At 43.1% G+C, this 27974-nt stretch overlaps 3 protein-coding genes across 7 annotated transcripts in view; all 3 read right to left on the bottom strand.

The window, feature by feature from the left end:
- Positions 1–27974, bottom strand: part of LOC125699274 (fatty acyl-CoA hydrolase precursor, medium chain-like) — a 55433-nt gene that overhangs the window by 26698 nt on the left and 761 nt on the right. For 2 of the 5 annotated variants that reach the window (XM_048958663.1, XM_048958666.1), the window contains exon 1: positions 13287–13518. The exons of 1 other annotated variant lie outside the window; for it this stretch is intronic. The gene's annotated coding sequence lies outside the window, so the exon portion shown is untranslated. Of the gene's footprint in view, positions 1–12599; positions 12618–13286; positions 13519–27974 lie in introns of those variants that run through there. 2 more of the 5 variants (XM_048958665.1, XM_048958667.1) reach the window with 2 other exon arrangements.
- Positions 308–11393, bottom strand: LOC125699276 (fatty acyl-CoA hydrolase precursor, medium chain-like). Its single transcript, XM_048958670.1, has 15 exons — positions 10905–11393; positions 9896–10100; positions 8987–9110; positions 8432–8565; positions 7942–8095; positions 7251–7352; positions 6518–6622; positions 6337–6387; positions 5758–5898; positions 5581–5667; positions 4494–4641; positions 4154–4285; positions 3721–3793; positions 3109–3323; positions 308–848 (listed from the first exon to the last, which is right to left on the bottom strand). Exons 1-14 carry the CDS (start codon positions 10954–10956, stop codon positions 3146–3148), a joined length of 1686 nt encoding a protein of 561 aa, XP_048814627.1. The 5' UTR covers positions 10957–11393; the 3' UTR covers positions 308–848; positions 3109–3145.
- Positions 13888–26512, bottom strand: LOC125699275 (fatty acyl-CoA hydrolase precursor, medium chain). The gene is made up of 15 exons (XM_048958669.1): positions 26315–26512; positions 25032–25236; positions 24286–24430; positions 23731–23864; positions 23243–23396; positions 22552–22653; positions 20199–20303; positions 20018–20068; positions 19435–19575; positions 19265–19351; positions 18075–18222; positions 17735–17866; positions 17302–17374; positions 16690–16904; positions 13888–14428 (listed from the first exon to the last, which is right to left on the bottom strand). The coding sequence occupies exons 1-14, from the start codon at positions 26364–26366 to the stop codon at positions 16727–16729; spliced, it is 1707 nt and encodes a 568-aa protein (XP_048814626.1). The 5' UTR covers positions 26367–26512; the 3' UTR covers positions 13888–14428; positions 16690–16726.

Below are 27974 nucleotides of genomic sequence, written 5' to 3'. Positions count from 1 at the left end.
GAAAGCACAAAGCTAATGCTACCACACCTGATCCTTCTGAGGCAGTTGTTGCTCATTAAAAAGAAAGAAGCTCAGGGCAGCGGAGACTGTTTCTCTCCTTTCCTAAGATCTACGAGCAATCTGAAGTCCAGCACTGCACCACTGCTCCAGACGAGGTACTGCAACCGTCAGAAATGTACTGCTATCTCAGTTGTAAAACTCAGTCACACAACAGAACTGTCCTTAAAAAGCTCAGAGGACATTTCTGTGTGTGAATCAGACCAAAACCTCAGGAGCATCACACGTATCTCTGACACGAGAAAGACAGTTTTACTTGCAAAACACCTCTTTATTGATTGAACTCGATTAACACAACATTGCTGCCAGATTCTTCCTCAGCAATGGCAAAGCTGCAGCAAAGCCTGAGGAGCAGACAGATCTGTTAACTGTATTAATAGGGGAGGCTTCTCTTGTGGACACAGAGGGAACCGAGGGAAAAGCAAAGGGTCACAAAGTGGAAATCGATCCACTGCCCTAATTACAGCCAATAAGGGTAAATAGGAGAACTGCAAAGAAAAGGTGAAAGGAAGGGACACGTTATTTTGTCCTCAAAAGTATTTCAAATAATTCCTCTTGCAATCCTAAATACTATGCCTATTATGCATGTTTAGACAGTAAATTATAGCTCTAGATGAGCTTTCTTGTTTCCCATTCTTTTCCTAGTTGGCTTTTCAAACATCACCTTTTCCCAGAAGTCTCCCTTCTTCTCCTTCAGCTTTCTGGCTTTCCTTTGTCTTAGATTTATCTCCAAGCATTCTTCATTTAGATTACGCAATGGCCATTCAGCCAGGCCTTCCCCATTAGGATTCCTGTAAACAGTAAGAAAGAAAGAGAAAAAGCCTGAAATTTGCAATTTAGCAATCCAGAAATCATCAAGAGAAGATTTCAGGACCGCTGACGAACAAGATCAGCATAATTATTCTACAGGCAGTGGAACTGAGGTCCGAGGAAGTGAAAGGATTTGCCTGCATCCTTCCAGGAAACCAGAAGCACAACCAATAAATCAATAAACAAACCCTTGTCTCCTGAGTGCCACTACAACTGAGGAAGCGGGCCACGTCGTTTAGTTCCATAGATCTCATCCCAGCTTTGTGGGACTGGAATTCTCTGCTCTGAGCATGACAAGGCAAAGGTTTCTTCTTTCTGATGCAAGAGGATGGAATTCCATGCTTCAAAGTTTCGAGAATATTCCCTTAGAATCAGTTACATGTATGACCAGATGTAAATACACCTCAACATATCACAAGGAATATCTGCTATTACAGTGCTTTCCTTGTAAATTTGAGAAAAAAGCAAGAGAAGTGTACAGCCTTCCCTAGTTGTCCTCTAAGAGCAGGATATTATAAGTAATGTTATGTTAAGGATATTAAAAAGTAGATGCAAAATGTAAGCTAAATCAAAAGACTCTGGTAACAGATTAATTCATGCTTTTTACAGCACAGCTAGACTGCTCAAAGTTCACGGCAGTAAAAGGAAATAATTCAGCTGGCACAGACTTTGAAACAGACTATGAACTACTGTGAAAATGACAGTAATAAAAGAAGAAAAAGTGTAGAGAAAACTTGATATATCTCAAGGATGGAATTCCATGCTTCAACCTTGCAAGAATGTTCCCTTAGATGCAGTTACACGTACGTTACACCTGCATGATGCATTAGTTGCACAACAGCACAGTCAAATATCCCTCTTGTTTGATGCCTTTGTTCCCCTCTATTTTTGATGTTTTAATGAAAAATACATAGCAGTGGAAGGTTTTTTTACTTATATGCATTACGTTCATTGTATATTTTCTATGCAGCCCGTGGCAATTCCAACTGGCTCAGTGTGGCTCAGGCTAGCCAAAAGATGGGACAACCATGCTTTAACCCAGTTTTTAAATCTTCATGCTGAAAATGAAACAGTGGAGTTCCAGCCTTACCCTAATGAACACAAGCTGGGACACTCAGCCAAACAGACTGCAACCCGTTCTCTGCAGCCTGAAAGCCAGTCAGATTTCTCAGAAAAGAGGACGCATTACTTGAAATACCTCAAGCAAAGGGCAGGGGGAAGATTTCCTGCTGCTTTACTACCCCACTCATCTCCCACTACAGCTTTAATCAATCAATTCAATCAATCATATAGAACTTCCTGTGCTTCAGAAACAGCAAACGGCATGTGATAAAGAAGGGAGAATACAGTAAAGTAATACCGAACAAATTCAAACAAGAGTAAGGGTTGTATTTTCATCTCACCGCTAATGTGTGCACTGTAATATGAAGAAAATGGAAGGAGCAATACTGAATAATGCCAGTGCTGTGAGAGTATTTGATAAATGAATCCTGAGGTATAATTTCTTACCCTGTAGGCCTACCATAGCACATACACTTACAAGAAAAGCCAAACAAGTCAAATTTAGAGGCAGCCACTGTTCCAGCTTGCAGCTGAACGTTCTGCCTGCAGCTCCAGTATTTGTAACAGTTTACAGAACAGGAAAACACTTGTGATCCCACGGCTGGTTTGTGACGGATGCTCTTACCCTCACAGGAGGGCTGGAAGAATGACAACCAAGGACACTCTCAGAAAGGAAGAGCAGAAGGAACTGACAACATTCTGTGACACCTATGACATATTCAGTAAACATAACTTCTTGTACATTTCAATATATTTGACAATATTCCCTTGGACACCACAGAATCACAGAATGGCCTGGGTTGAAAGGGACCACAATGATCATCTAGTTTCAACCCCCCTGCTATGTGCAGGGTCACCTGGACCAGGCTTCCCAGAGCCCAATCCAGCCTGGCCTTGAATGCCTCCAGGGATGGGGCATCCACAACCTCCTTGGGCAACCTGTTCCTGTGTGCCACCACCCTCTCGGGTCTGTTTGAACCTGAGAGACTTTTTTTCCCCCGCTTGCTTCATCACTGATTTTTATTTCCATGAGCATCTTGCACTTCCCCTGAAACTCTCTGTTCACTGAGGGAGAGAATCAAGGGTAGTTTTCCTGCGATCATGACAACAAACTACACATTAGTGAGTTAGAAAGTCAAGGTTAAAATCGGCATTCTGACAAATTGCTGTTGACCTTACTTCAGACTGTAAAAGGAAAATGTATCCTCTGCAGCTCTCACAAATCTGTGTGCTCTCGCCTTCTTTCACTCCTCATCTGTTCTGTGAGCTGTACCCAAAACTCCATTTTGTCTTCTTTCAGTTTCTTTGCTGCCTTTTGTATGAGGTCTATTTCCAGGTATCTTTCATCCAGACCATACTGAGGCCAATGCACCAAGCCTTCCCCATTGGGATTTCTGGAAGCACAAAAATGAAAAGTTACCTCTCCGTTGTGCTCTGACTTCTCAACCTGAGGTGGTTTCAGAAGACTAACAGGAGCTCAGATTGCACGATTCTAGTAGCTGAACAGATGGATGTTTTTATCAAAACGCTCATCACTGGAACAGCAAACACGTAATGATGTTTGCCCTTACTCGGGGATCTAATCCTCCACTGCAGATACAAAAAGCTCTTGGATTTTGTTTGGGATTGAGTGTTCATTTCCAGAGTTCTTCTTGCAATCGTCAAGAAGAGAAACTATTTGTTTCAGTACTTATCTTAAACTCTGCCACATTGACAGGAACTACCATGCTGCTGCTACGCTTCAGGCAGCACAGACAAAACTTGAGCTGCAGTTAGCGCTACGGATCTCACCCGTTTCTAGCAAAGTTAGTCCAGTACTTCATAACAGTTCTGCTAAGTTTACTTTCTCCTTCCGTAGCATTCCCTGCAAAGTGAGAGAAGAAATGGCAATATTCAAAAATCAATATCAAAAAACAGCAGTCCAGTCAATTCCAATACACTGTAACCAGTTCAAAGGGGCTGTGGACAAGATCATCTCTAAGGGACCCTTCCAGTCCACACCATTCTATGAACCTACTTGTTACTCTGGGCTGTGGGAGTTCTATGTGAGCAGAGCAGATGAATTCATTAATGACAAGTAACTATTACCAAAAACAGAAAAAAAACCAGCTTATTTTGATTCCAGTATTACTAAGCAAAATTCTATTCTGAAAGTCCTCAGGTGAGAGAAATTAATAACAGTGTTGATTTTAAAAGAATTGTTTAGCAAGCACAGATACATCACCTGCTAAGAATGGCCTTCCAAAGACAAAGGCAATCTCATCTGCATGATCTGCTTTTACAAACTCTGGAACGACGCCTGAGGCTGTGCTTGGTCGATGTTGAAATTCATAGAAGTAGACTGGGTGGCCAGCATCTAACAGAAAATAAAATTGAACGCAAGAATGCTCGTATTGCAAATGCCAGTCAACAATGATGATGAACTTTCACCAAAGCTAAATTGACAAAATCAAAACACTAGCAGATCTTCTGATAGCAAAGTGTGACGCATACATAAAGTCCAAAGACATGCGCAAGAATGAAAAACATTGTTGATATGAATAGATGCTGAATTAGAGACTCACCTCTGTGGTACCTAGCCACTTCAATGGCTGGGAAAGTAAACATGTGATCTCCTATTGCATCAAAAAGGGCATCTCGCACCTGAGCACGGCTCTCTGCTTTCCCAATGTATTCATTGAATACAAGATCAACAATGTGAGAAGAAACACCCTGGAATGAACAAGAAAGGTACTTTTCATGATGAGAACCCACCCTAAAAGGAGTAACAGTGTAAACTGAGAGTGCCACCTGCGTGTCCCTGGCTGGACTCCAAACATCACCATCTTTCAGAAAAAATCCCCTGCTGCGTCCAAGCAGAGCTCACAGTTCACAGTGGTGCACCTTTACCTAACATGGATGTTCTTTGGGAGAAGAGATTTGCAAGATCAAAAAGGATGCTCTCAAATGCCTCTAGATAAATAGCAAGTGGTGATGCTAAGAGATGGATACGGTCCTCTGTTCTTCCTTCTGGGGAAACAACCCTCGTAAGAGAAATGAAATCCTGCTGGATTGCATAAGATCCATTTCTTGCTGCAGACGGCCATTACTTACTCCCTTTCAGAAAAACCCTGGGCTCTGCCATTCCCAGATTATGATAGATTCCTATGGCTCTACATGGCCCTTTACAAGTACTGGCTATGTTTATCAGCTTCTTAATTCTAACCTATTAATCTGCAATTTTTCAAGTTTCGTGGTTTCAGGAGAGCACAAAGCAACCAGAAAGCTGAGAGCTTTGTAAAACACAGGGAAGCAAAACCTCCCCTGTCTACATGCAGGTCTCCTGGTGCCACTTTAGGCATCCCCAGGTCCTTTCTATACTCCATGTGAAGCTTCAGAAAGGCTCGTATGTTCTGTAGGAGTTGTGTCACATCTGCTGGTAGAACGCGTATCTTGGATAACCTAGTGCATCTTGAATGTCATGGGACCTGTGTTTAGCTGCCTGCATTGCTTCTGGATTTCCACTGCATTCATTTCTGAAAGGTGGCGCATGTAGGATAGAGACATGGAGTATCTCCAAGTTGATTAGTCACTATTAGCAATACGAAATGTGAATATGGAATTATCCCAGTGAAGAAATAGCACTGGGTTATTTGGGAAATGGTCTCTCACCTCAAATGATAATACAAACGAGCTCTGTAATACTTGACGGGCAACTTCTTTGTCCAGTCCGTCTGTAAAATCAGGCAATTTCATTCCCTGTGTAACAGAGGGAATACACTTTTATGTTGAAATCTCATATCCACAGATTTATATTAAAGAAAACCAAAACTATTTAAACTCTCTTACTTTGGGAATTACCCATCCAAATTCACAGTTATTCACTCCTATTATGTATGGGACTGGATTGATTGCTTTTTCAGACAGTAATTGCCTGGGACTCTTTGGAAAAAACACACCATCCACACATGAACTGATGAACATGGGAGCCTGGAGAAAAACAAAGAAACAAAGTCAAGGCTTCAGCAAATGAACGCATCAAGTGAAAATATAAGAATAGTAGTATTCAAGCTCTCTTCCACAATCGATGTTTTGAATGCAAATTCAATGCAAAGATTAACATTGTGTTTAAATACTTGCAAAATGTAGGTTATTGTTAATTTACATCTCCTCTTAGTGAGAAATGTCCTGGTTCGTACCATGAACGGAGAGGTTAGAGTAAATCTAACTTCTACATTGGAAATGCAAAGTAACAGGAAAACCAGGATTGCGGTAAGAAATGTAGAGAAGGACAAAATTGTGATGTTAAGTAATGTTCAGGCTCTCCAGGAGAAACCGTGATTCTCATACTCTTGTCTCTTCCCTTGACAGAACCTGACAGTGAGACACGTGTAGCTCAATGCTCATACAGAGTTAAAGAGAACGAACCTGTTCACAGTTCTCAGGTGATGTATGGCACAGTTGCATTGTTGTCATATCCTGAAAACATAAAGAAGGGACAGATGTTAGATATTCTTCAAGTTCTCTTAATATTACAGGACATGTACAGCATGCTCTGTTATGATCAAATTTGAAAGGCCCCTCATATACAAGGCATAACTTCACCTACCATTTTTAGAGTTATCTGTTCTATCTCTTCCTCTGTTTTTCCTCTTAAGCATTCAACCAGAGCGGCAGAACTGGACTTTTCACAGCCAGATGCAGCAGCAATTCTCTGCAATCAATATAAATGAGTCACATTCTCATTTACTAATTATCCGTATATTCCCATACATGGGCTCCATGTGCCTCTGAGTCTGGAGTCCAGAGTAGGAAGAGTGGAGGGCTGGAGGGGTGTCAAAATTTCTTAGGAAGGACCAAAGCCAGTAGCATTTCAGCTCTGAGACAAGAAGCTTTCATAACCCTTCATGTTGTGGGCTGAACAGAAAGACAAAACCTACTCCTCCAAAATACTTCCATTCGCCAACAGACTGAATAAAGTTTTGTTCCTGTGAGCACATCAGGCACCAGGCGGAAGGGAGAGAGATCTGGTGCCATTTTCCTTTCAAAAAGAGCAGCTCAGCTTTTTCTGAAGACAGTATACTCCTGTACATTTCATACTCATTCACTGCCTTCTGCCACTGTTTCCTCGGACTTCTGCTTTCACTCAGACATCTGTGGATATTTGGGTATTTGGAAAGCAAAGTTTCACCCAGCGTGTATTACTGCAAACAGGAATCCTGTCTCTAATGAAGGTGGTTGAAATTCCACAAGAAAAAAAGACCAAGATCCACATTTCTTGAATACACCATTTAAGACATTCAAGACTATCTCGGAAATTAAATATGCCACAAAATACCCACCTGTGCTTCCTTCTCAGGCTTTTCAGTGAATAAAGTCCTAATTGTAGTACCACTCTCTGAAATGGCCTTGTGGAACAAGCCCTTTGCCAGTGGAGATAAGACCTGGAGAAAAGCAGCAGCATCCAGAAACAAGAACAGGCATTACTGGAAATGCATTCTATTCATGACACAGGACTTCAATATCAGAAACTGCCTTTTTTGAAAAAAATGTCACCCGAGTGTTACTCTGTGGCCTCTGATCAGAGTTCTGCTGTGCAAAGGTCTCTGGCAGCATTAACAGGGATAAGTCCACGCCTGCCCTTCCCCTCCCATAAAGCTTTGCTTACAAGACTTCAGGGAACAACACTGCAAGCCAGGTATGAATCAGGTACACATATGTCCAACAGACTGGCTGTGCTGCAGAAGGGGAAAATACAGCTCTAAGAGAGAAGTCGGGAGCAAACGGACATTCAAATTTGAAGAGGACAAACGACATCTGGGATTCTAAGCGACATCATCTGGGTACAAAAAGAACACTTTCAACAGCCAGAAGCTGCACTGTTATCAGCTGTGTATCAGACTGAGGTGATGTGTGCTTTACCCAAAAGCCACCCACGTTTTCTCACTGATTTTTCATTAATGTACTGAGAGTGATCGTGGACAGTGGGTTTCTTTCTCAAATAATAAGCATTCCTGCCTGTGGTGAACTTACCAGAGCAGATACACTGATTCCCCCTGCAGATTCACCACAGATGGTGACAGATCCCGGGTCTCCTCCAAAGTGTATGATATTTTCCTGAATCCACTGAAGAGCTGCCACTTGGTCCAAATACCCCCAGTTACCACGAGCATGCCTATCCCCAGTGCTAGAAAGAAAGAACAGACTTCTTTAAATGCCTGATGTGGAAAAAAACAACACTCAGATAAATACAGTGTGCAGGACAAGGAATCAGCTGTGAAGGAGCCTCTCTACGTAATTGAAAAAGAATTGGCTTGAAAAGGGTTGAGATCAGGCCAGCAATCAAGCCACAGCAGTCTCTGAAGCAGACCTGGGACTTGTAAGTTGCTCCCAACTGCTGCATGGGTAATTAAGAAACAGAGAGTTTATTTGCCAAAGCAAGTACTCCACAGGCCTTTCCACAAAGGATTTCCATGCATAACATTAGAAATGGTTTATCAAAATTGAAGACAGCCTGTCTTACCTAAAGTATCCAGCTATACCCAATCTGTACTGAATTGCCACAACAACCACGTTGTCAAAGGCTGCTAATGCTGAGCCATCATAGAATGATGCTGCTCCAAAAACTAATCCACCCCCATGGATCCAAACAAAGACCTGGAAGGGGAACAAACAGAAACAGTTCAGCACAGGGAAGAGCTCCCTGTGACACAGACTGAATACCCTTGTTTCTGCTGCTTCACTCATGAGTCCTTCAGGTTACATTTCACAAATGGTCAATGTCTTTCAAATTGGAGGCTGGCAGCCTCACAACACACACTGATTTCATTAAATACCTGAATTTTACCAGTGCCCTGCAGGAAATCAAACACTGCCTAAGTAAAAAACCAGTAAGATTTTATTTGTCAATCGTTAAAAACTGTGCCAGTAAGTCCACATACTGTACAGGTTGCAAGTTTGCAGTACAGTACTGTCATCCTCAGGAAGCTGTTAGAAGATTCAAGGTCAGGCTCAATCTGTCACATCAAATCACAGAAGCCATCGAGCCTGCTAGAGGTTTTGTACTGATTTTCCTTACCGGCAGCTTCTCCTGTGTTTTTGTAGAAACAGGTGTATATATATTCAGGTATAAGCAATCTTCAGACACCTGGAGACGAACAAGATCAGATTCAAACTGCTCTAATATATTCGGCTGTAGACACCTGAAAAAATAAGAGAAGATACAATCAAAATGTTACAACAAAAATTTCAGAGCTATATTGTGCAGCTTTTTTGCAAAGTAGAAATCTCTGGTACGTTTCTCAATTGCTGGCAGCAGAAAACATAGTAAACAGTAGATTACAAATAGAAAACAGTAAATTTTTAATTCTGTGTATGTTTTCATCCATTTGAGTTGCCATGACAAGGCCTGTAAAAAGGGGCCACAGTCCAGAGCAGTACAATTTGACACCAGTCGCAGTTTTGCATGTTTCAGAACATTACAGAAGTATAGTTGCAGATGGATACAGCTATAAATCACTTCAAATAAAATGCATAATAATTATTACGTAACTTCAATAGCTTTTTGTACTGCAGTTATTAGGGTTGAATTAGCAAAGGGGGGCAGCAGCACAACTGGAGTTTCTTACATGTCCTTTCAACCACGTGACTCATCAGCATTTTATTCCAACGTTTCCTCAGCTTCTTTCTGTTTCGGCTTCTAAGCCACGCGGCTTAAAGCATAACCAAGTGCTCACAAAAGAGCACAGGTCTGTCATCAGGTCCATACTAGCTCAGTTATGATGCCGATTAGAGAGCACTCAATAAAACAGTAGCTTATGAAGATTTCTTCACAAACGCATTCACTGTAGCAGATGTGAGAGTAGGTGAGACGACACCAAGGAGTTTATCCATGTGGCTTTTGGTCAGCCTGCCTATCAGCGTCCCCAAACTGCAGGTAATATAAAGTCACGGAGAACATAAAAGCTTTTCTTCCTGCTTTACTTACATTGGTGGGTAGGAAGTGGCATCTCTGACACCTTGCCATGGCTCAGGAGGCTGGGGCTCAGAAAACCTCAGTGGTCCAACAGGAGGCTTAGCAAAAGGAAGTCCCAGAAAGACATTTACGCTCCTCTCAGCCGCATCAACTTTGATTTGGTATCCTCGGGCAGTGCCGTATTTGGTCACCACTTCTGGCTGCTCTGCTTTTTGCCCTGGGGGGTGCGTGCACAACATCACATCACGGATTGGTCTCCTAGTGAGCAACTGACAGCTTTCTAAGAGCTTTGCCTACCTGAATGCACACCTGCTCTTGGTTTCAATAACTCCTTTTCAAACACAAGCCTTCAACAAACGCTAATTGCTAGAGCTGACTGAAGTTCAGCCTCCATTCTGATAGTGCTCCCAGCTATGATCTCCCTCAGCTACACCGTGCCTGCAGCATGTAACGTGCTTACTCTCCACACCCATCACTAACCGGGTGAGGATTGTTGTTACTTAAAAGTCCACCGGATTGCCCTCATAAAGAAAAGGCATTTCCTGATTTAGGAAAGGATCTGTGAGTGCACAAAACACACTTGGGAATCTCGATAGACCCTACAGACAAACAGAAAACACCTTCTACCATACCTGAAAACAGTCTGGCACGCATGCACAAATGGCACAAACATTCAGGTAAGATTTACTTTAATCTCAGAGGGAAATTTATCAGAGTCAAACAACAAACATGGCATATTGGAGTCTCTGACTCAGCAGACAAAATATTGCAATAGGAATTTAGTTTTGCTAGCTGCACGTGAGAAAAAATGAGACCAAAGAAAAAAAAAAAAAAGGGGGAAATGCCTGAAAGCAGACCAGAGAAAGAAACAAAGAGCTCTTTGCTGTTCAGACCTCAGCTCTGTGCAGCAGGGTTGGGACTTCAGGCCTCCTTTGAGCTGGGACTCCCACGGGTAAGCAAACTGCACACGCACTCTAACTCCTCGCAGCAGGCAACAGTGAAAAACATTTTGGAAGCTCACCAGTAGCTACGAGTGCTGTGAGCCCGGCGGTGAGGATCACGGACAGCAGCATGTTCTTCTCAGTTGCCACTCTGCAGCCTACTCACACCCTGATCGACTCTGTGCGCTGCCTTTATACTCTGTCAGTAAAGCTGTTGCGCAATGCAAACAGGGATAAGGAAAGCAGTGCTCAAGCTGTGAACCGAATCGGCCGGGACCAGCCTTGAACAACTGCCATGACAGCATGGCACTGCTCCAAGGGGAGCGTAATGCAGCTTATCTGTACATGGGAATAGGCGAACCTTGGGCTGTGCAGAACGGCCCCACAAGTCTCACACCAGCTGCCCAGGGCTCTTTATAACTGCTCTTCACAGCACTTCACGCAGCAGGGATTTGCTTAAAGAAGCACTGGAAGCAGTCCTCAGAACACCAGCAGATTCTTCCTGCTGCAGAACCGTTACCATTGCCGTCTTTAACAATTAAGTCAGCACTTACTTTCACTACACAGAGAACAGACCCGGAAAACTCTCCTACTCACGCACACTTCTTGACAAAAGCAGTACAGGAAAGATCCTAGCTTTTCCTGCAGGGTCAGCGCTCCACCCGCCACTCAGTCCTGTGCATTCAGAAATGTTTGGCTGGTATCTCACCATACACGAGTTTTGCAACAGCTAAGACAGGCTTTCTCCACAGCTGCAGTACAGGAGCCGTATGCAACAATTTGAGTGGTAGGAACGCTTTTAATCCCACTGAAACATGAGGAGGCTTTACTTCCATGTGAACTCGCATCTGTCAGTAAGAAATGCTGAATAGAAGTAGATTGCCATTCTGTAACTAGGTGGCTGTGTTTGATTTTTGTTTCCAGGCTCTGACTCTTTTCCTGGCTCTTTTTTTTTCTCTTTTTTCTCCTTTTTTTTTGGCCAGTGTCAATAGATCTTTCCCTAGTAAGCCTGTTTTGTAATCACATGTCATGAAAATAATTCTCAGTTGTCAGAGACAGCATTTCTGTAGATTATTTTAGTGACTCACTTTTTTTCAGCTCCGTGTGCCCCAAATCCAGTATTAGAGTAGTTCTACACAATGTCTTAAGCACACAGTAGTCCCATGTGCTAAAGCTCTGTTCATGTATTCAGAAACGATGCTTTACTCCACACCCAACGCATGTGGGCAAACGTGGGAAACTAAACTGGAACGCCCAGGGAGTGACTGGGCACAGTTCCCCTTCATTCACTATTCTGCCTTTCTAACTTTACTCTTCCACCTTTCTCTGCTGCACTCCCTTTTTTCTGCTCATGTGCACATTCTGCAAAGTGTCTGAACCCCTACCCCATTTTCATCCCATCCATAAAGAAGATGATATCCAACTTGAAGCCAAAGGTAGCTGCCATGCTGAAATTACTCCTTGTGCAAACGCTATCTGTACACTCTGCTGATCTCACTCACGTAATAAAATAAACAGATTGGACCTAGATCTTTACCACCTTGGCTACCAAGCCTACCAGGCCGAAGGATCTAGCAACTGGACTTAGACGTCTGCAAATGTGGAGACCCTTACTCTAAGTGGCATAAACTAAACTAGTGGAATCTGGAAACAGTGCTACATACCTGGGAAGTGGAATTCTTGGATGCTGCCTGGCATTTCATTTTAATGGAGAGCATTTTGCAGTTTACGTTCAATCAGTGAACAATGCCTCCTGCACCCTAATGCACTGCTACCTGTCTTGATTTCAATCGCTGAAAAATAGAGACAAACCTCATGTTTATGGGCACATAGCTAAAAGAGAGCCCACAAAGACATTTGCATTCAACTCTATAGGGTAGAAATGTTCAGAAATCTGCATTTAAAGCAGGGTCGCTTCCTCATTTGGGTGGGTTTTTTTTGTTTTTTTGTTTTTTTTTTTTAACTCAGCCTCTGGGAAAGAATAAATGCAGCGAGAACAGTTTGTTTCCATGTAAGAAGTGAGTTCCTCTGCACTTCTCTGCATGCACACACAACACGAGCATATATTCTGTGCATCTACATACAATGCTGCTGGTGTTCTCCTTTTAAAAGCAGGAGTACAGCTCCTACAGGGAAGAGTGCGTGAAAGGAAAATCCATCAAGATCATTTCCCCCTCACAAAATACTTTAACAAAGGACAAGGGACGGGGCCACTTAACCAAAACAGTGGTTGTGCTAACACACTAACCTGATCTCTTAAGTCTTGACTGCCCACAGGATTTGGGAAGAAAGAGATTTGGAACTCTGCCATGTTTTCTGCAGTCAAGTAATTCAGAAAGAAGAGATGGCCAGAGAGTAACAGTAGGATATGAGAAGCTGGGAACAATCCTACATTCCTGCAGAGCTACAGAAGGGAGATTAAAGACAGGCAAGGGAAGGAAAGAAAGGAGCAGCGCCCATACCTTCCACATAGCTGCACCATGCTGCTGGAAGGTAGCAGAATGGTCAGCAAGACGGCTGGCACAGCTGGAGCAGCCTCAGAGTAACACATGAGAAGCAATGCTGAAATGCTGCGATCCAGGCTTGTTCTTGGCAGTCCAAGCTGAAATGGGCGCTGGAGTAATTCCGGTAAATGAAGTCTCTCTCCAGTGCCAGCAATGAAGGCCTGTGACCCAGTGCTAAGAGACCCTGGGACTGAGAGACGGCACAGAGCGCAGCCTAGAGCGCCGTGTAAATAAAGCACCATGGAAAACACAGAAAGCACAAAGCTAATGCTACCACGCCTGATCCTTCTGAGGCAGTTGTTGCTCATTAAAAAGAAAGAAGCTCAGGGCAGCGGAGACTGTTTCTCTCCTTTCCTAAGATCTACGAGCAATCTGAAGTCCAGCACTGCACCACTGCTCCAGACGAGGTACTGCAACCGTCAGAAATGTACTGCTATCTCAGTTGTAAAACTCAGTCACACAACAGAACTGTCCTTAAAAAGCTCAGAGGACATTTCTGTGTGTGAATCAGACCAAAACCTCAGGGGCATCACACGTATCTCTGACACGAGAAAGACAGTTTTACTTGCAAAACACCTCTTTATTGATTGAACTCGATTAACACAACATTGCTGCCAGATTCTTCCTCAGCAATGGCAAAGCTGCAGCAAAGCCTGAGGAGCAGACAGATCTGTTAACTGTATTAATAGGGGAGGCTTCTCTTGTGGACACAGAGGGAACTGAGGGAAAAGCAAAGGGTCACAAAGTGGAAATCGATCCACTGCCCTAATTACAGCGAATAAGGGTAAATAGGAGAACTGCAAAGAAAAGGTGAACGGAAGGGACACGTTATTTTGTCCTCAAAAGTATTTTACATAATTCCTTTTGCGATCCTAAATACTATGCCTATTATGCATGTTTAGACAGTAAATTATAGCTCTAGATGAGCTTTCTTGTTTCCCATTCTTTTCCTAGTTGGCTTTTCAAACATCACCTTTTCCCAGAAGTCTCCCTTCTTCTCCTTCAGCTTTCTGGCTTTCCTTTGTCTTAGATTTATCTCCAAGCATTCTTCATTTAGATTACGCAATGGCCATTCAGCCAGGCCTTCCCCATTAGGATTCCTGTAAACAGTAAGAAAGAAAGAGAAAAAGCCTGAAATTTGCAATTTAGCAATCCAGAAATCATCAAGAGAAGATTTCAGGACCGCTGACGAACAAGATCAGCATAATTATTCTACAGGCAGTGGAACTGAGGTCCGAGGAAGTGAAAGGATTTGCCTGCATCCTTCCAGGAAACCAGAAGCACAACCAATAAATCAATAAACAAACCCTTGTCTCCTGAGTGCCACTACAACTGAGGAAGCAGGCCACGTCGTTTAGTTCCATAGATCTCATCCCAGCTTTGTGGGACTGAAATTCTCTGCTCTGAGCATGACAAGGCAAAGGTTTCTTCTTTCTGATACAAGAGGATGGAATTCCATGCTTCAAAGTTTCGAGAATATTCCCTTAGAATCAGTTACATGTATGACCAGATGTAAATACACCTCAACATATCACAAGGAATATCTGCTATTACAGTGCTTTCCTTGTAAATTTGAGAAAAAAGGAAGAGAAGTGTACAGCCTTCCCTAGTTGACCTCTAAGAGCAGGATATTATAAGTAATATTATAATAAGGATATTAAAAAGTAGATGCAAAATGTAAGCTAAATCAAAAGACTCCGGTAACAGATTAATTCATGCTTTTTACAGCACAGCTAGACTGCTCAAAGATCACGGCAGTAAAAGGAAATAATTCAGCTGGCACAGACTTTGAAACAGACTATGAACTACTGTGAAAACGACAGTAATAAAAGAAGAAAAAGTGTAGAGAAAACTTGATATATCTCAAGGATGGAATTCCATGCTTCAACCTTGCAAGAATGTTCCCTTAGATGCAGTTACACGTACGTTACACCTGCATGATGCATTAGTTGCACAACAGCACAGTCAAACATCCCTCTTGTTTGATGCCTTTGTTCCCCTCTATATTTGATGTTTTAATGAAAAATACATAGCAGTGGAAGGTTTTTTTACTTATATGCATTACGTTCATTGTATATTTTCTATGCAGCCCGTGGCAATTCCAACTGGCTCAGTGTGGCTCAGGCTAGCCAAAAGATGGGACAACCATGCATTAACCCAGTTTTTAAATCTTCATGCTGAAAATGAAACAGTGGAGTTCCAGCCTTACCCTAATGAACACAAGCTGGGACACTCAGCCAAACAGACTGCAACCCGTTCTCTGCAGCCTGAAAGCCAGTCAGATTTCTCAGAAAAGAGGACGCATTACTTGAAATACCTCAAGCAAAGGGCAGGGGGAAGATTTCCTGCTGCTTTACTACCCCACTCATCTCCCACTACAGCTTTAATCAATCAATTCAATCAATCATATAGAACTTCCTGTGCTTCAGAAACAGCAAACGGCATGTGATAAAGAAGGGAGAATACAGTAAAGTAATACCGAACAAATTCAAACAAGAGTAAGGGTTGTATTTTCATCTCACCGCTAATGTGTGCACTGTAATATGAAGAAAATGGAAGGAGCAATACTGAATAATGCCAGTGCTGTGAGAGTATTTGATAAATGAATCCTGAGGTATAATTTCTTACCCTGTAGGCCTACCATAGCACATACACTTACAAGAAAAGCCAAACAAGTCAAATTTAGAGGCAGCCACTGTTCCAGCTTGCAGCTGAACGTTCTGCCTGCAGCTCCAGTATTTGTAACAGTTTACAGAACAGGAAAACACTTGTGATCCCACGGCTGGTTTGTGACGGATGCTCTTACCCTCACAGGAGGGCTGGAAGAATGACAACCAAGGACACTCTCAGAAAGGAAGAGCAGAAGGAACTGACAACATTCTGTGACATCTATGACATATTCAGTAAACATAACTTCTTGTACATTTCAATATATTTGACAATATTCCCTTGGACACCACAGAATCACAGAATGGCCTGGGTTGAAAGGGACCACAATGATCATCTAGTTTCAACCCCCCTGCTATGTGCAGGGTCACCTGGACCAGGCTTCCCAGAGCCCAATCCAGCCTGGCCTTGAATGCCTCCAGGGATGGGGCATCCACAACCTCCTTGGGCAACCTGTTCCTGTGTGCCACCACCCTCTCGGGTCTGTTTGAACCTGAGAGACTTTTTTTTCCCCCGCTTGCTTCATCACTGATTTTTATTTCCATGAGCATCTTGCACTTCCCCTGAAACTCTCTGTTCACTGAGGGAGAGAATCAAGGGTAGTTTTCCTGCGATCATGACAACAAACTACACATTAGTGAGTTAGAAAGTCAAGGTTAAAATCGGCATTCTGACAAATTGCTGTTGACCTTACTTCAGACTGTAAAAGGAAAATGTATCCTCTGCAGCTCTCACAAATCTGTGTGCTCTCGCCTTCTTTCACTCCTCATCTGTTCTGTGAGCTGTACCCAAAACTCCATTTTGTCTTCTTTCAGTTTCTTTGCTGCCTTTTGTATGAGGTCTATTTCCAGGTATCTTTCATCCAGACCATACTGAGGCCAATGCACCAAGCCTTCCCCATTGGGATTTCTGGAAGCACAAAAATGAAAAGTTACCTCTCCGTTGTGCTCTGACTTCTCAACCTGAGGTGGTTTCAGAAGACTAACAGGAGCTCAGATTGCACGATTCTAGTAGCTGAACAGATGGATGTTTTTATCAAAACGCTCATCACTGGAACAGCAAACACGTAATGATGTTTGCCCTTACTCGGGGATCTAATCCTCCACTGCAGATACAAAAAGCTCTTGGATTTTGTTTGGGATTGAGTGTTCGTTTCCAGAGTTCTTCTTGCAATCGTCAAGAAGAGAAACTATTTGTTTCAGTACTTATCTTAAACTCTGCCACATTGACAGGAACTACCATGCTGCTGCTACGCTTCAGGCAGCACAGACAAAACTTGAGCTGTAGTTAGCGCTACGGATCTCACCCGTTTCTAGCAAAGTTAGTCCAGTACTTCATAACAGTTCTGCTAAGTTTACTTTCTCCTTCCGTAGCATTCCCTGCAAAGTGAGAGAAGAAATGGCAATATTCAAAAATCAATATCAAAAAACAGCAGTCCAGTCAATTCCAATACACTGTAACCAGTTCAAAGGGGCTGTGGACAAGATCATCTCTAAGGGACCCTTCCAGTCCACACCATTCTATGAACCTACTTGTTACTCTGGGCTGTGGAAGTTCTATGTGAGCAGAGCAGATGAATTCATTAATGACAAGTAACTATTACCAAAAACAGAAAAAAAACCAGCTTATTTTGATTCCAGTGTTACTAAGCGAAATTCTATTCTGAAAGTCCTCAGGTGAGAGAAATTAATAACAGTGTTGATTTTAAAAGAATTGTTTAGCAAGCACAGATACATCACCTGCTAAGAATGGCCTTCCAAAGACAAAGGCAATCTCATCTGCATGATCTGCTTTTACAAACTCTGGAACGACGCCTGAGGCTGTGCTTGGTCGATGTTGAAATTCATAGAAGTAGACTGGGTGGCCAGCATCTAACAGAAAATAAAATTGAACGCAAGAATGCTCGTATTGCAAATGCCAGTCAACAATGATGATGAACTTTCACCAAAGCTAAATTGACAAAATCAAAACACTAGCAGATCTTCTGATAGCAAAGTGTGACGCATACATAAAGTCCACAGACACACTCAAGAATGGAAGACAACATTTGTTTGAATAGATGCTGAACTGGAAACTCACCTCTGTGGTACCTAGCCACTTCAATGGCAGAGAAAACAAACATGTGATCTCCTATTGCATCAAGAAGGCCATCTCGCACCTGAGCACGGCTCTCTGCTTTCCCAATGTATTCATTGAATACAAGATCAACAATGTGAGAAGAAATACCCTGGAATGAACAAGAAAGGTACTTTTCATGATGAGAACCCACCCTAAAAGGAGTAACAGTGTAAACTGAGAGTGCCACCTGCGTCTCCCTGGCTGGACTCCAAACATCACCATCTTTCAGAAAAAATCCCCTGCTGCGTCCAAGCAGAGCTCACAGTTCACAGTGGTGCACCTTTACCTAACATGGATGTTCTTTGGGAGAAGAGATTTGCAAGATCCAAAAGGATGCTCTCAAATGCCTCTAAATATAGAGCAAGTGGTGATGCTAAGAGATGGATACGGTCCTCTGTTCTTCCTTCTGGGGAAACAACCCTCGTAAGAGAAATGAAATCCTGCTGGATTGCATAAGATCCATTTCTTGCTGCAGACGGCCATTACTTACTCCCTTTCAGAAAAACCCTGGGCTCTGCCATTCCCAGATTATGATAGATTCCTATGGCTCTACATGGCCCTTTACAAGTACTGGCTATGTTTATCAACTTCTTAATTCTAACCTATTAATCTGCAATTTTTCAAGTTTCGTGGTTTCAGGAGAGCACAAAGCAACCAGAAAGCTGAGAGCTTTGTAAAACACAGGGAAGCAAAACCTCCCCTGTCTACATGCAGGTCTCCTGGTGCCATTTTAGGCATCCCCAGGTGTCCTTTCTATTCTCCATGTGAAGCTTCAGAAAGGCTCGTATGTTCTGTAGGAGTTGTGTCACATCTGCTGGTAGAACGCGTATCTTGGATAACCTAGTGCATCTTGAATGTCATGGGACCTGTGTTTAGCTGCCTGCATTGCTTCTGGATTTCCACTGCATTCCTTTTTGAAAGGTGGGGCATGTAGGATAGAGATTTGGAGTATCTTCCATGTTGATCCATCACTATTAGCAATACGAAATGTGAATATGGAATTATCCCCACGATGAAATAGCATTCTGATCACTGACATAGAATATTAATATCAGAAACTGCCGTTTTTGAAAAAATGTCATCTGAGTGTTTCTCTGTAGCCTCAGTTCTGCAGCACAACATTCCACTACATTCTAGACATGGTCTCTCACCTCAAATGATAATACAAACGAGCTCTGTAATACTTGACGGGCAACTTCTTTGTCCAGACCGTCTGTAAAATCAGGAAATTTCATCATCTGCATAAAAAAGAGAATACACATTTATGAGGAAATCTTACATACAAAATCATATCTGAACAATGCCATTGAAAGTCTCTTACTTTAGGAATTACCCATCCAAATTCACAGTTATTCACTCCTATTATGTATGGGACTGGATTGATTGCTTTTTCAGACAGTAATTGCCTGGGACTCTTTGGGAAAAAAACACCATCCACACATGAACTGATGAACATGGAAGCCTGAAAAAAAACAAAGAAACAAAGTCAAGGCTTCAGCAAATGAACGCATCAAGTGAAAATATAAGAATAGTAGTATTCAAGCTCTCTTTGTTTTCCACAACCAATGCTTTGAACCAGAGAAGATTTGCAAAGATTAGCATTGTGTTTAAATACTTGTGAAATGTAGGTTATTGTTAATTTACATCTCCTCTTAGTTAGAAATGTCCTGGTACGAATGAACGGAGAGGTTAGAGAAAATCTAACTTCTACATTGGAACTGCAAAGTAACAGGATAACCAGAATTGTAGTAAGAAATTTAGAGAAGGACAAAATTGTGATGTTAAGTAATGTTCAGGCTCTCCAGGAGAAACTGTGATTCTCATACTCTTGTCTCTTCCCTTGACAGAACCTGACAGTGAGACACGTGTAGCTCAATGCCCATACAGAGTTAAAGAGAACGAACCTGTTCACAGTTCTCAGGTGAGGTATGGCATAGCTGCAATGCTGTCATATCCTGAAAACATAAAGAAGGGACAGATGTTAGATATTCTTCAAGTTCTCTTAATATTACAGGACATGTACAGCATGCTCTGTTATGATCAAATTTGAAAGGCCCCTCATATACAAGGTATAATTTCACCTACCATTTTTAGAATTATCTGTTCTATCTCTTCCTCTGTTTTTCCTCTTAAGCATTCAACCAGAGCGGCAGAACTGGATTTCTCACAGCCAGATGCAGCAGCAATTCTCTGCAATCAATAATAATAAGTCACAGTCTGCTCTGGAAGAAGGGGCAGGCTTCTTGGGGTGATTACAAAGAAGTAGCTAAGGTATGCAGGGAGGAAGTTAGGATGGCGAAAGCCCAACTTGAACTCAGGTTGGCCGCTGCAGTAAAAGGCAATAAAAAACCCTTTTATAAATATATCAATGGCAAAAGAAGAACCAAAGATAATTCTCATCTATGCTTGATGCAGCAGGGAATGTGTCCACTGAGGACAAGGAGAAGGGCTGAGGTCTGGCTTTACATCTGCCTTTAATAGCCAGATCAGTTATCTGGGCTTTTTATGCCTTGATCTGGAAATCTGGGATGCTGCTCAGAATATGCCCCCAGCGATTCACGTGGAGACAGTCAGAGAGCTTCTCCTCCATCTGGACTGTCACAAGTCCATGGGACCGGATGGGCTGCACCCTTGGGTGCTGAGGGAGCTGGCAGGAGTGATTTCTGAGCCGTTCTCGGTCATCTATCAGCACTCCTGGTTAACTGGTGAGGTCCCAGAGGATTGGAGGCTTGCCGATGTGACTCCCATCTTCAAGAAGGGCTGTAAGGAGGATCTGTGGAACTATAGGCCTGTTAGCCTGAATTCAGTACCAGGGAAAGTTATGGAGCAAATCATCTTGGATGAGACTGCACGGCATGTGTGCACTGTCCAGAGGATCAGGCCCAGCCAGCATGGGTTAGTGAAAGGCGGGTCATGCTTGATCAACCTCATCTCCTTCTATGACTGGGTGACCAGTCTGGTAGATGAGGGAAGGGCTGTAGATGCAGTCTACCTAGACTTCAGCAAAGCCTTTGACACAATCTCTCACAGGCTTCTTCTGGGGAAACTGGCTGCCCATGGTCTGAACAGGTATATACTTCTTTGGGTAAGGAACTGGCTAGAGGGCCATGCCCAGTGGGTAGTGGTGAATGGAGTTAAGTCCAGCTGGTGCCCCTTTCAAGTGGTGTCCTCCAGGGCTCAGTACTGGGGCCTATCTTGTTTAATATCTTTATTGATGACCTAGATGAGAAGATTGAGTGCACCCTCAGTAAGTTTGAAGATGACAACAAGCTGGGAGGTGGTGTCGATCTGCCTGAGGGTAGGGCGGCCCTTCAGAGGGATTTAGACAGGCTGGATCACTGGGCTGAGATGAATAGGATGAGGTTCAACAAGGCCAAGTGTCGGGTCCTGCACCTTGGGCACAACCCCATGCAGCGTTACAGGCTTGGGGATGAGTGGCTGGATGATTGTGAAGAAGAGAAGGACCTGGGGGTGTTGGTTGATGCTCGGCTGAACATGAGCCAGCAGTGTGCCCAGGTGGCCAAGAGGGCCAACAGCATCCTGGCCTGCATTAGAAATAGTATGGCCAGCAGGAGCAGGGAGGTGATCATCCCCCTCTACTCAGCACTGGTGAGGCCGCAACTTGAGTACTGCGTTCAGTTTTGGGCCCCTTACTACAGGAAAGATGATGAGGTCCTGGAGCGTGTCCAGAGAGGGGCAACGAAACTGGTGAGGGGTCTGGAGCACAAGTCTTATGAGGAGCAGCTGAGGGAGCTGGGATTGTTCAGTCTGGAGAAGAGGAGGCTCAGGGGAGACCTCATAGCACTCTGCAACTTCCTGAAGGGAGGCTGTAGTGAAGAGGGATTTGGCCTCTTCTCCTAGGCAACGAGCAGCACACGGGGTAATGGCTGCAAGTAGTATCAGAGGAGGTATAGATTAGACATAAGGAAGAACTTTTTCATTGCAACGCTGCCTCTTTTACATCCCAGATTAGCAAAACAAAGCTCTTGGAGATTGTTTCTTACACGTGACAAATTGGGTTGAATTGGGCTCTTCTTTTTAATTATAACCAGGCTAAATAAAGTTTTGTTCCTTTGAGCACATCGGGCACCAGGCGGAAGGGAAAGAGAACAGTATTTGGATTTGGTACCATTTTCCTGTCAAAAACAGCAGCTCAACTTTTTCTGAAGACAGTATACTCCTGTACATTTCATACTCATTCACTGCCTTCTCCCTCTGCTTCCTCGATATTCTGCTTTCACTCAGACATCTGGGAATATTTGAGTACTTGGAAAGCAAAGTATCACCCAGCGTGTATTACTGCAAACAGGAATCCTGTCTCTAATGAAGGTGGTTGAAATTCCACAAGAAAAAAAAAAATCTAGATCCACTTTTTGGAATAAAGCATTTAAGACGTTCAAGACTATCTCAAACATTAAATATGCCGCAAAATACCCACCTGTGCTTCCTTCTCAGGCTTTTCAGTGAATAAAGCCCTAATTGTAGTACCACTCTCTGAAATGGCCTTGTGGAACAAGCCCTTTGCCAGTGGAGATAAGACCTGGAAAAAAGCAGCAGCATCCAGAAACAAGAACAGGCATTACTGGAAATGCATTCTATTCATGACACAGGACTTCAATATCAGAAACTGCCTTTTTTGAAAAAAATGTCACCCGAGTGTTACTCTGTGGCCTCTGATCAGAGTTCTGCTGTGCAAAGGTCTCTGGCAGCATTAACAGGGATAAATCCACGCCTGCCCTTCCCCTCCCATAAAGCTTTGCTTACAAGACTTCAGGGAACAACACTGCAAGCCAGGTATGAATCAGGTACACAGATGTCCAACAGACTGGCTGTGCTGCAGAAGGGGAAAATACAGCTCTAAGAGAGAAGTCGGGAGCAAACGGACATTCAAATTTGAAGAGGACAAACGACATCTGGGATTCTAAGCGACATCATCTGGGTACAAAAAGAACACTTTCAACAGCCAGAAGCTGCACTGTTATCAGCTGTGTATCAGACTGAGGTGATGTGTGCTTTACCCAAAAGCCACCCACGTTTTCTCACTGATTTTTCATTAATGTACTGAGAGTGATCGTGGACAGTGGGTTTCTTTCTCAAATAATAAACATTCCTGCCTGTGGTGAACTTACCAGAGCAGATACACTGATTCCCCCTGCAGATTCACCACAGATGGTGACAGATCCCGGGTCTCCTCCAAAGTGTATGATATTTTCCTGAATCCACTGAAGAGCTGCCACTTGGTCCAAATACCCCCAGTTACCACGAGCATGCCTATCCCCAGTGCTAGAAAGAAAGAACAGACTTCTTTAAATGCCTGATGTGGAAAAAAACAACACTCAGATAAATACAGTGTGCAGGACAAGGAATCAGCTGTGAAGGAGCCTCTCTACGTAACTGAAAAAGAATTGGCTTGAAAAGGGTTGAGATCAGGCCAGCAATCAAGCCACAGCAGTCTCTGAAGCAGACCTGGGACTTGTAAGTTGCTCCCAACTGCTGCATGGGTAATTAAGAAACAGAGTTTATTTGCCAAAGCAAGTACTCCACAGGCCTTTCCACAAAGGATTTCCATGCATAACATTAGAAATCGTTTATCAAAATTGAAGACAGCCTGTCTTACCTAAAGTATCCAGCTATACCCAATCTGTACTGAATTGCCACAACAACCACGTTGTCAAAGGCTGCTAATGCTGAGCCATCATAGGATGATGCTGCTCCAAAAACTAATCCACCCCCATGGATCCATACAAAGACCTGGAATGGGAACAAACAGAAACAGTTCAGCACAGGGAAAAGCTCCCTGTGACACAGACTGAAAACCCTTGTTTCTGCTGCTTCACTCATGAGTCCTTCAGGTTACATTTCACAAATGGTCAATGTCTTTCAAATTGGAGGCTGGCAGCCTCACAACACACACTGATTTCATTAAATACCTGAATTTTACCAGTGCCCTGCAGGAAATCAAACACTGCCTAAGTAAAAAACCAGTAAGATTTTATTTGTCAATCGTTAAAAACTGTGCCAGTAAGTCCACATACTGTACAGGTTGCAAGTTTGCAGTACAGTACTGTCATCCTCAGGAAGCTGTTAGAAGATTCAAGGTCAGGCTCAATCTGTCACATCAAATCACAGAAGCCATCGAGCCTGCTAGAGGTTTTGTACTGATTTTCCTTACCGGCAGCTTCTCCTGTGTTTTTGTAGAAACAGGTGTATATATATTCAGGTATAAGCAATCTTCAGACACCTGGAGACGAACTTTTTCTTTTCTATTAGTAATAACATCTGAAAAAAACTGTCCTGTTACTTTATCCTGTAGACACCTGAAAAAATAAGAGAAATAAAAATCAATAGAGATAAAAAAAAATTCACAGCTGTATGTCGAAAATGTTTGTATTTCTAGCAAAAAAAAAAGAAAAGTTCAGTACATTTCTATAGTGCTGGCATCGGAAACATACAGTGTTTTTTAACATTTTCTCCAGTTGAGTTGGCATGAGATGTGCAAAAAGGGGCCAGAGTCTAGAGCAGTACATTTTGAAAACAGATGTAATTTTACGTATTGCAAAACCTTACAGAATACTAGCAGACTGATACAGCTATAAGTTCTTCAATTATATTGCAAATTAATTAACATATAGCTTCAGTAGATTTTATATTGCAATTATGGGGATTAGGCTAGAAGCAGTTAAAAGAGCAGTAATACAAGTGGAGTAAAACAATTAAAAAATAGATTACAACAGATGTGTGTTTCATACATGATCAATCAAGCATGTGACTCACTGGGAACTCTGTCTTTCTCTAATATTTTTTTTTACTTTTGATCAGCCTGCGTATCAGCATCCTCAAACTGCAGGTAATATGAAATCAGTGAGAACATAAAAAAATGATGGGGAACATAAAAGCTTTTCTTCCTGCTTTACTTACATTGGTGGGTAGGAAGTGGCATCTCTGACACCTTGCCATGGCTCAGGAGGCTGGGGCTCAGAAAACCTCAGTGGTCCAACAGGAGGCTTAGCAAAAGGAAGTCCCAGAAAGACATTTACGCTCCTCTCAGCCGCATCAACTTTGATTTGGTATCCTCGGGCAGTGCCGTATTTGGTCACCACTTCTGGCTGCTCTGCTTTTTGCCCTGGGGGGTGCGTGCACAACATCACATCACGGAATGGCCTCCTAGTGAGCAACTGACAGCTTTCTAAGAGCTTTGCCTACCTGAATGCACACCTGCTCTTGGTTTCAATAACTCCTTTTCAAAAACAAGCCTTCAACAAACGCTAATTGCTAGAGCAGACTAGGGGAAATGGATCCAAGTTGAAGGAGGGAAGATTTAGGTTGGATGTTAGGGGGAAGTTCTTTACTAGGAGAGAGGTTAGGCCCTGGAACGGGCTGCCCAGGGAGGTTGTGGATGCCCCGTCCTTGGACGTGTTTAAGGCCAGGTTGGACGGGGTCCTGGGCAACCTGATCTGAATGTGTATGTTTGGTGGCCCTGCTAGGCAGGGGGGTTGGAACTACATGATCCTTGAGGTCCCTTCCAACCCGGGTGATTCTGTGATTCTGTGAGCTGACTGAAGTTCAGCCTCCATTCTGATAGTGCTCCCAGCTATGATCTCTCTCAGCTACACCGTGCCTGCAGCATGTAACGTGCTTACTCTCCACACCCATCACTAACCGGGTGAGGATTGTTGTTACTTAAAAGTCCACCGGATTGCCCTCATAAAGAAAAGGCATTTCCTGATTTAGGAAAGGATCTGTGAGTGCACAAAACACACTTGGGAATCTCGATAGACCCTACAGACAAACAGAAAACACCTTCTACCATACCTGAAAACAGTCTGGCACGCATGCACAAATGGCACAAACATTCAGGTAAGATTTACTTTAATCTCAGAGGGAAATTTATCAGAGTCAAACAACAAACACGGCATATTGGAGTCTCTGACTCAGCAGACAAAATATTGCAATAGGAATTTAGTTTTGCTAGCTGCACGTGAAAAAAAAATGAGACCAAAGAAAAAAAAAAAAAGGGGAAAATGCCTGAAAGCAGACCAGAGAAAGAAACAAAGAGCTCTTTGCTGTTCAGACCTCAGCTCTGTGCAGCAGGGTTGGGACTTCAGGCCTCCTTTGAGCTGGGACTGCCATGGGTAAGCAAACTGCACACGCACTCTAACTCCTCGCAGCAGGCAACAGTGAAAAACATTTTGGAAGCTTACCAGTAGCTACGAGTGCTGTGAGCCCGGCGGTGAGGATCACGGACAGCAGCATGTTCTTCTCAGTTGCCACTCTGCAGCCTACTCACACCCTGATCGACTCTGTGCGCTGCCTTTATACTCTGCCAGTAAAGCTGTTGCGCAATGCAAACAGGGATAAGGAAAGCAGTGCTCAAGCTGTGAACCGAATCGGCCGGGACCAGCCTTGAACAACTGCCATGACAGCATGGCACTGCTCCAAGGGGAGCGTAATGCAGCTTATCTGTACATGGGAATAGGCGAACCTTGGGCTGTGCAGAACGGCCCCACAAGTCTCACACCAGCTGCCCAGGGCTCTTTATAACTGCTCTTCACAGCACTTCACGCAGCAGGGATTTGCTTAAAGAAGCACTGGAAGCAGTCCTCAGAACACCAGCAGATTCTTGCTGCTGCAGAACCGTTACCATTGCCGTCTTTAACAATTAAGTCAGCACTTACTTTCACTACACAGAGAACAGACCCGGAAAACTCTCCTACTCATGCACACTTCTTGACAAAAGCAGTACAGGAAAGATCCTAGCTTTTCCTGCAGGGTCAGCGCTCCACCCGCCACTCAGTCCTGTGCATTCAGAAATGTTTGGCTGGTATCTCACCATACACGAGTTCTGCAACAGCTAAGAGAGGTTTTCTCCACAACTGCAGTACAGGAACCGTATGCAACAATTTGAGTGGTAGGAACGCTTTTAATCCCACTGAAACATGAGGAGGCTTTACTTCCACGTGAGCTCACACTTATCCTTGAGCATGACATGAAAGAAAAGTAACAAAACACTGAATAGAAATAGATTACCAATCTGCTGTGACAGTCTGACAGCATTTGAGGTTTTTTTTCCAAGCTCAGGCTTTGATTTGATTTATTTTTTTTTTAACAAATGTCAGCAGATCTTGCCCTAGGATTCCTGTTTTGTAAATATGCCTTTAAAATCACTCACTCTTTTTCAGTTCCACATGCCCTAAACCCAGTGATTAGGACAGTTCTACATAGTGTATTAAGCACATAATGGTCCTGTGTGCTAATGCTCTGTTCATGTCTGCACAGGTGTGATTTACAGCTCATGTAGGAAAATGTGAAAAACTAAAGTGGACTGCACAGAGAGCAAACAGCTGGCAGTTCAAAGGCAATGTGGGCATTAGCTTCATTTTAGTCTATTTTTGGTTTACATAGATGTTCCTTGAGAGACTTTTTTTTTTAATTGCTTCAATACAGTTCATGCCAAGAAAATTGGCCTAACATCAGTTTGCACAGAAACACAGGTTTCGTCAAGATCCACATAGAAAATCATAAAATCATAGAACTGTTCAGGTTGGAGAACACTACGAAATTGATCTTGTCCAACCATCAATCCATGACCACCATGCTTACTAAACCACGTCCTTAAGCACCACAAATATTTCAGTATATCTTCTGTATTCACAGTTGCACTCTCTTTTTTCTGCTCATGTGCACATCCTGCAAAATGTCTCAGCCCTACATCCACATCCACATCGATATCCAACTTGAAGCCAAAGGTAGCTGCCATGCTGAAATTACTCCTTGTGCAAACGCTATCTGTACACTCTGCTGATCTCACTCACGTAATAAAATAAACAGATTGGACCTAGATCTTTACCACCTTGGCTACCA

The sequence above is a fragment of the Lagopus muta genome, chromosome 12 (genome assembly GCF_023343835.1).
Source record: "Lagopus muta isolate bLagMut1 chromosome 12, bLagMut1 primary, whole genome shotgun sequence".
Lineage (NCBI taxonomy): Eukaryota > Metazoa > Chordata > Aves > Galliformes > Phasianidae > Lagopus > Lagopus muta.
The sequence above is the reverse complement of the archived record's forward strand: the minus strand, read 5'-3'. Positions and strand labels throughout refer to the sequence as shown.

Bases quoted from the DNA above. Each gene is read 5' to 3' on its own strand.
- LOC125699276 (XM_048958670.1), bottom strand. From the start codon at position 10,956: ATGCTGCTGTCCGTGATCCTCACCGCCGGGCTCACAGCACTCGTAGCT. The intron at 6,623-7,250 runs GTGGGTATTTTG...TATTGATTGCAG, and splicing joins AGCCTGAGAAGGAAGCACAG to AGAATTGCTGCTGCATCTGG. The intron at 3,794-4,153 runs GTGATGTATCTG...CTCACTTTGCAG, and splicing joins TGGAAGGCCATTCTTAGCAG to GGAATGCTACGGAAGGAGAA.
- LOC125699275 (XM_048958669.1), bottom strand. From the start codon at position 26,366: ATGCTGCTGTCCGTGATCCTCACCGCCGGGCTCACAGCACTCGTAGCT. The intron at 22,654-23,242 runs GTAAGTTCACCA...GCTTTTTTCCAG, and splicing joins GAATCAGTGTATCTGCTCTG to GTCTTATCTCCACTGGCAAA. The intron at 18,223-19,264 runs GTGAGAGACCAT...TGTTCATTCCAG, and splicing joins CGTTTGTATTATCATTTGAG to GGTATTTCTTCTCACATTGT.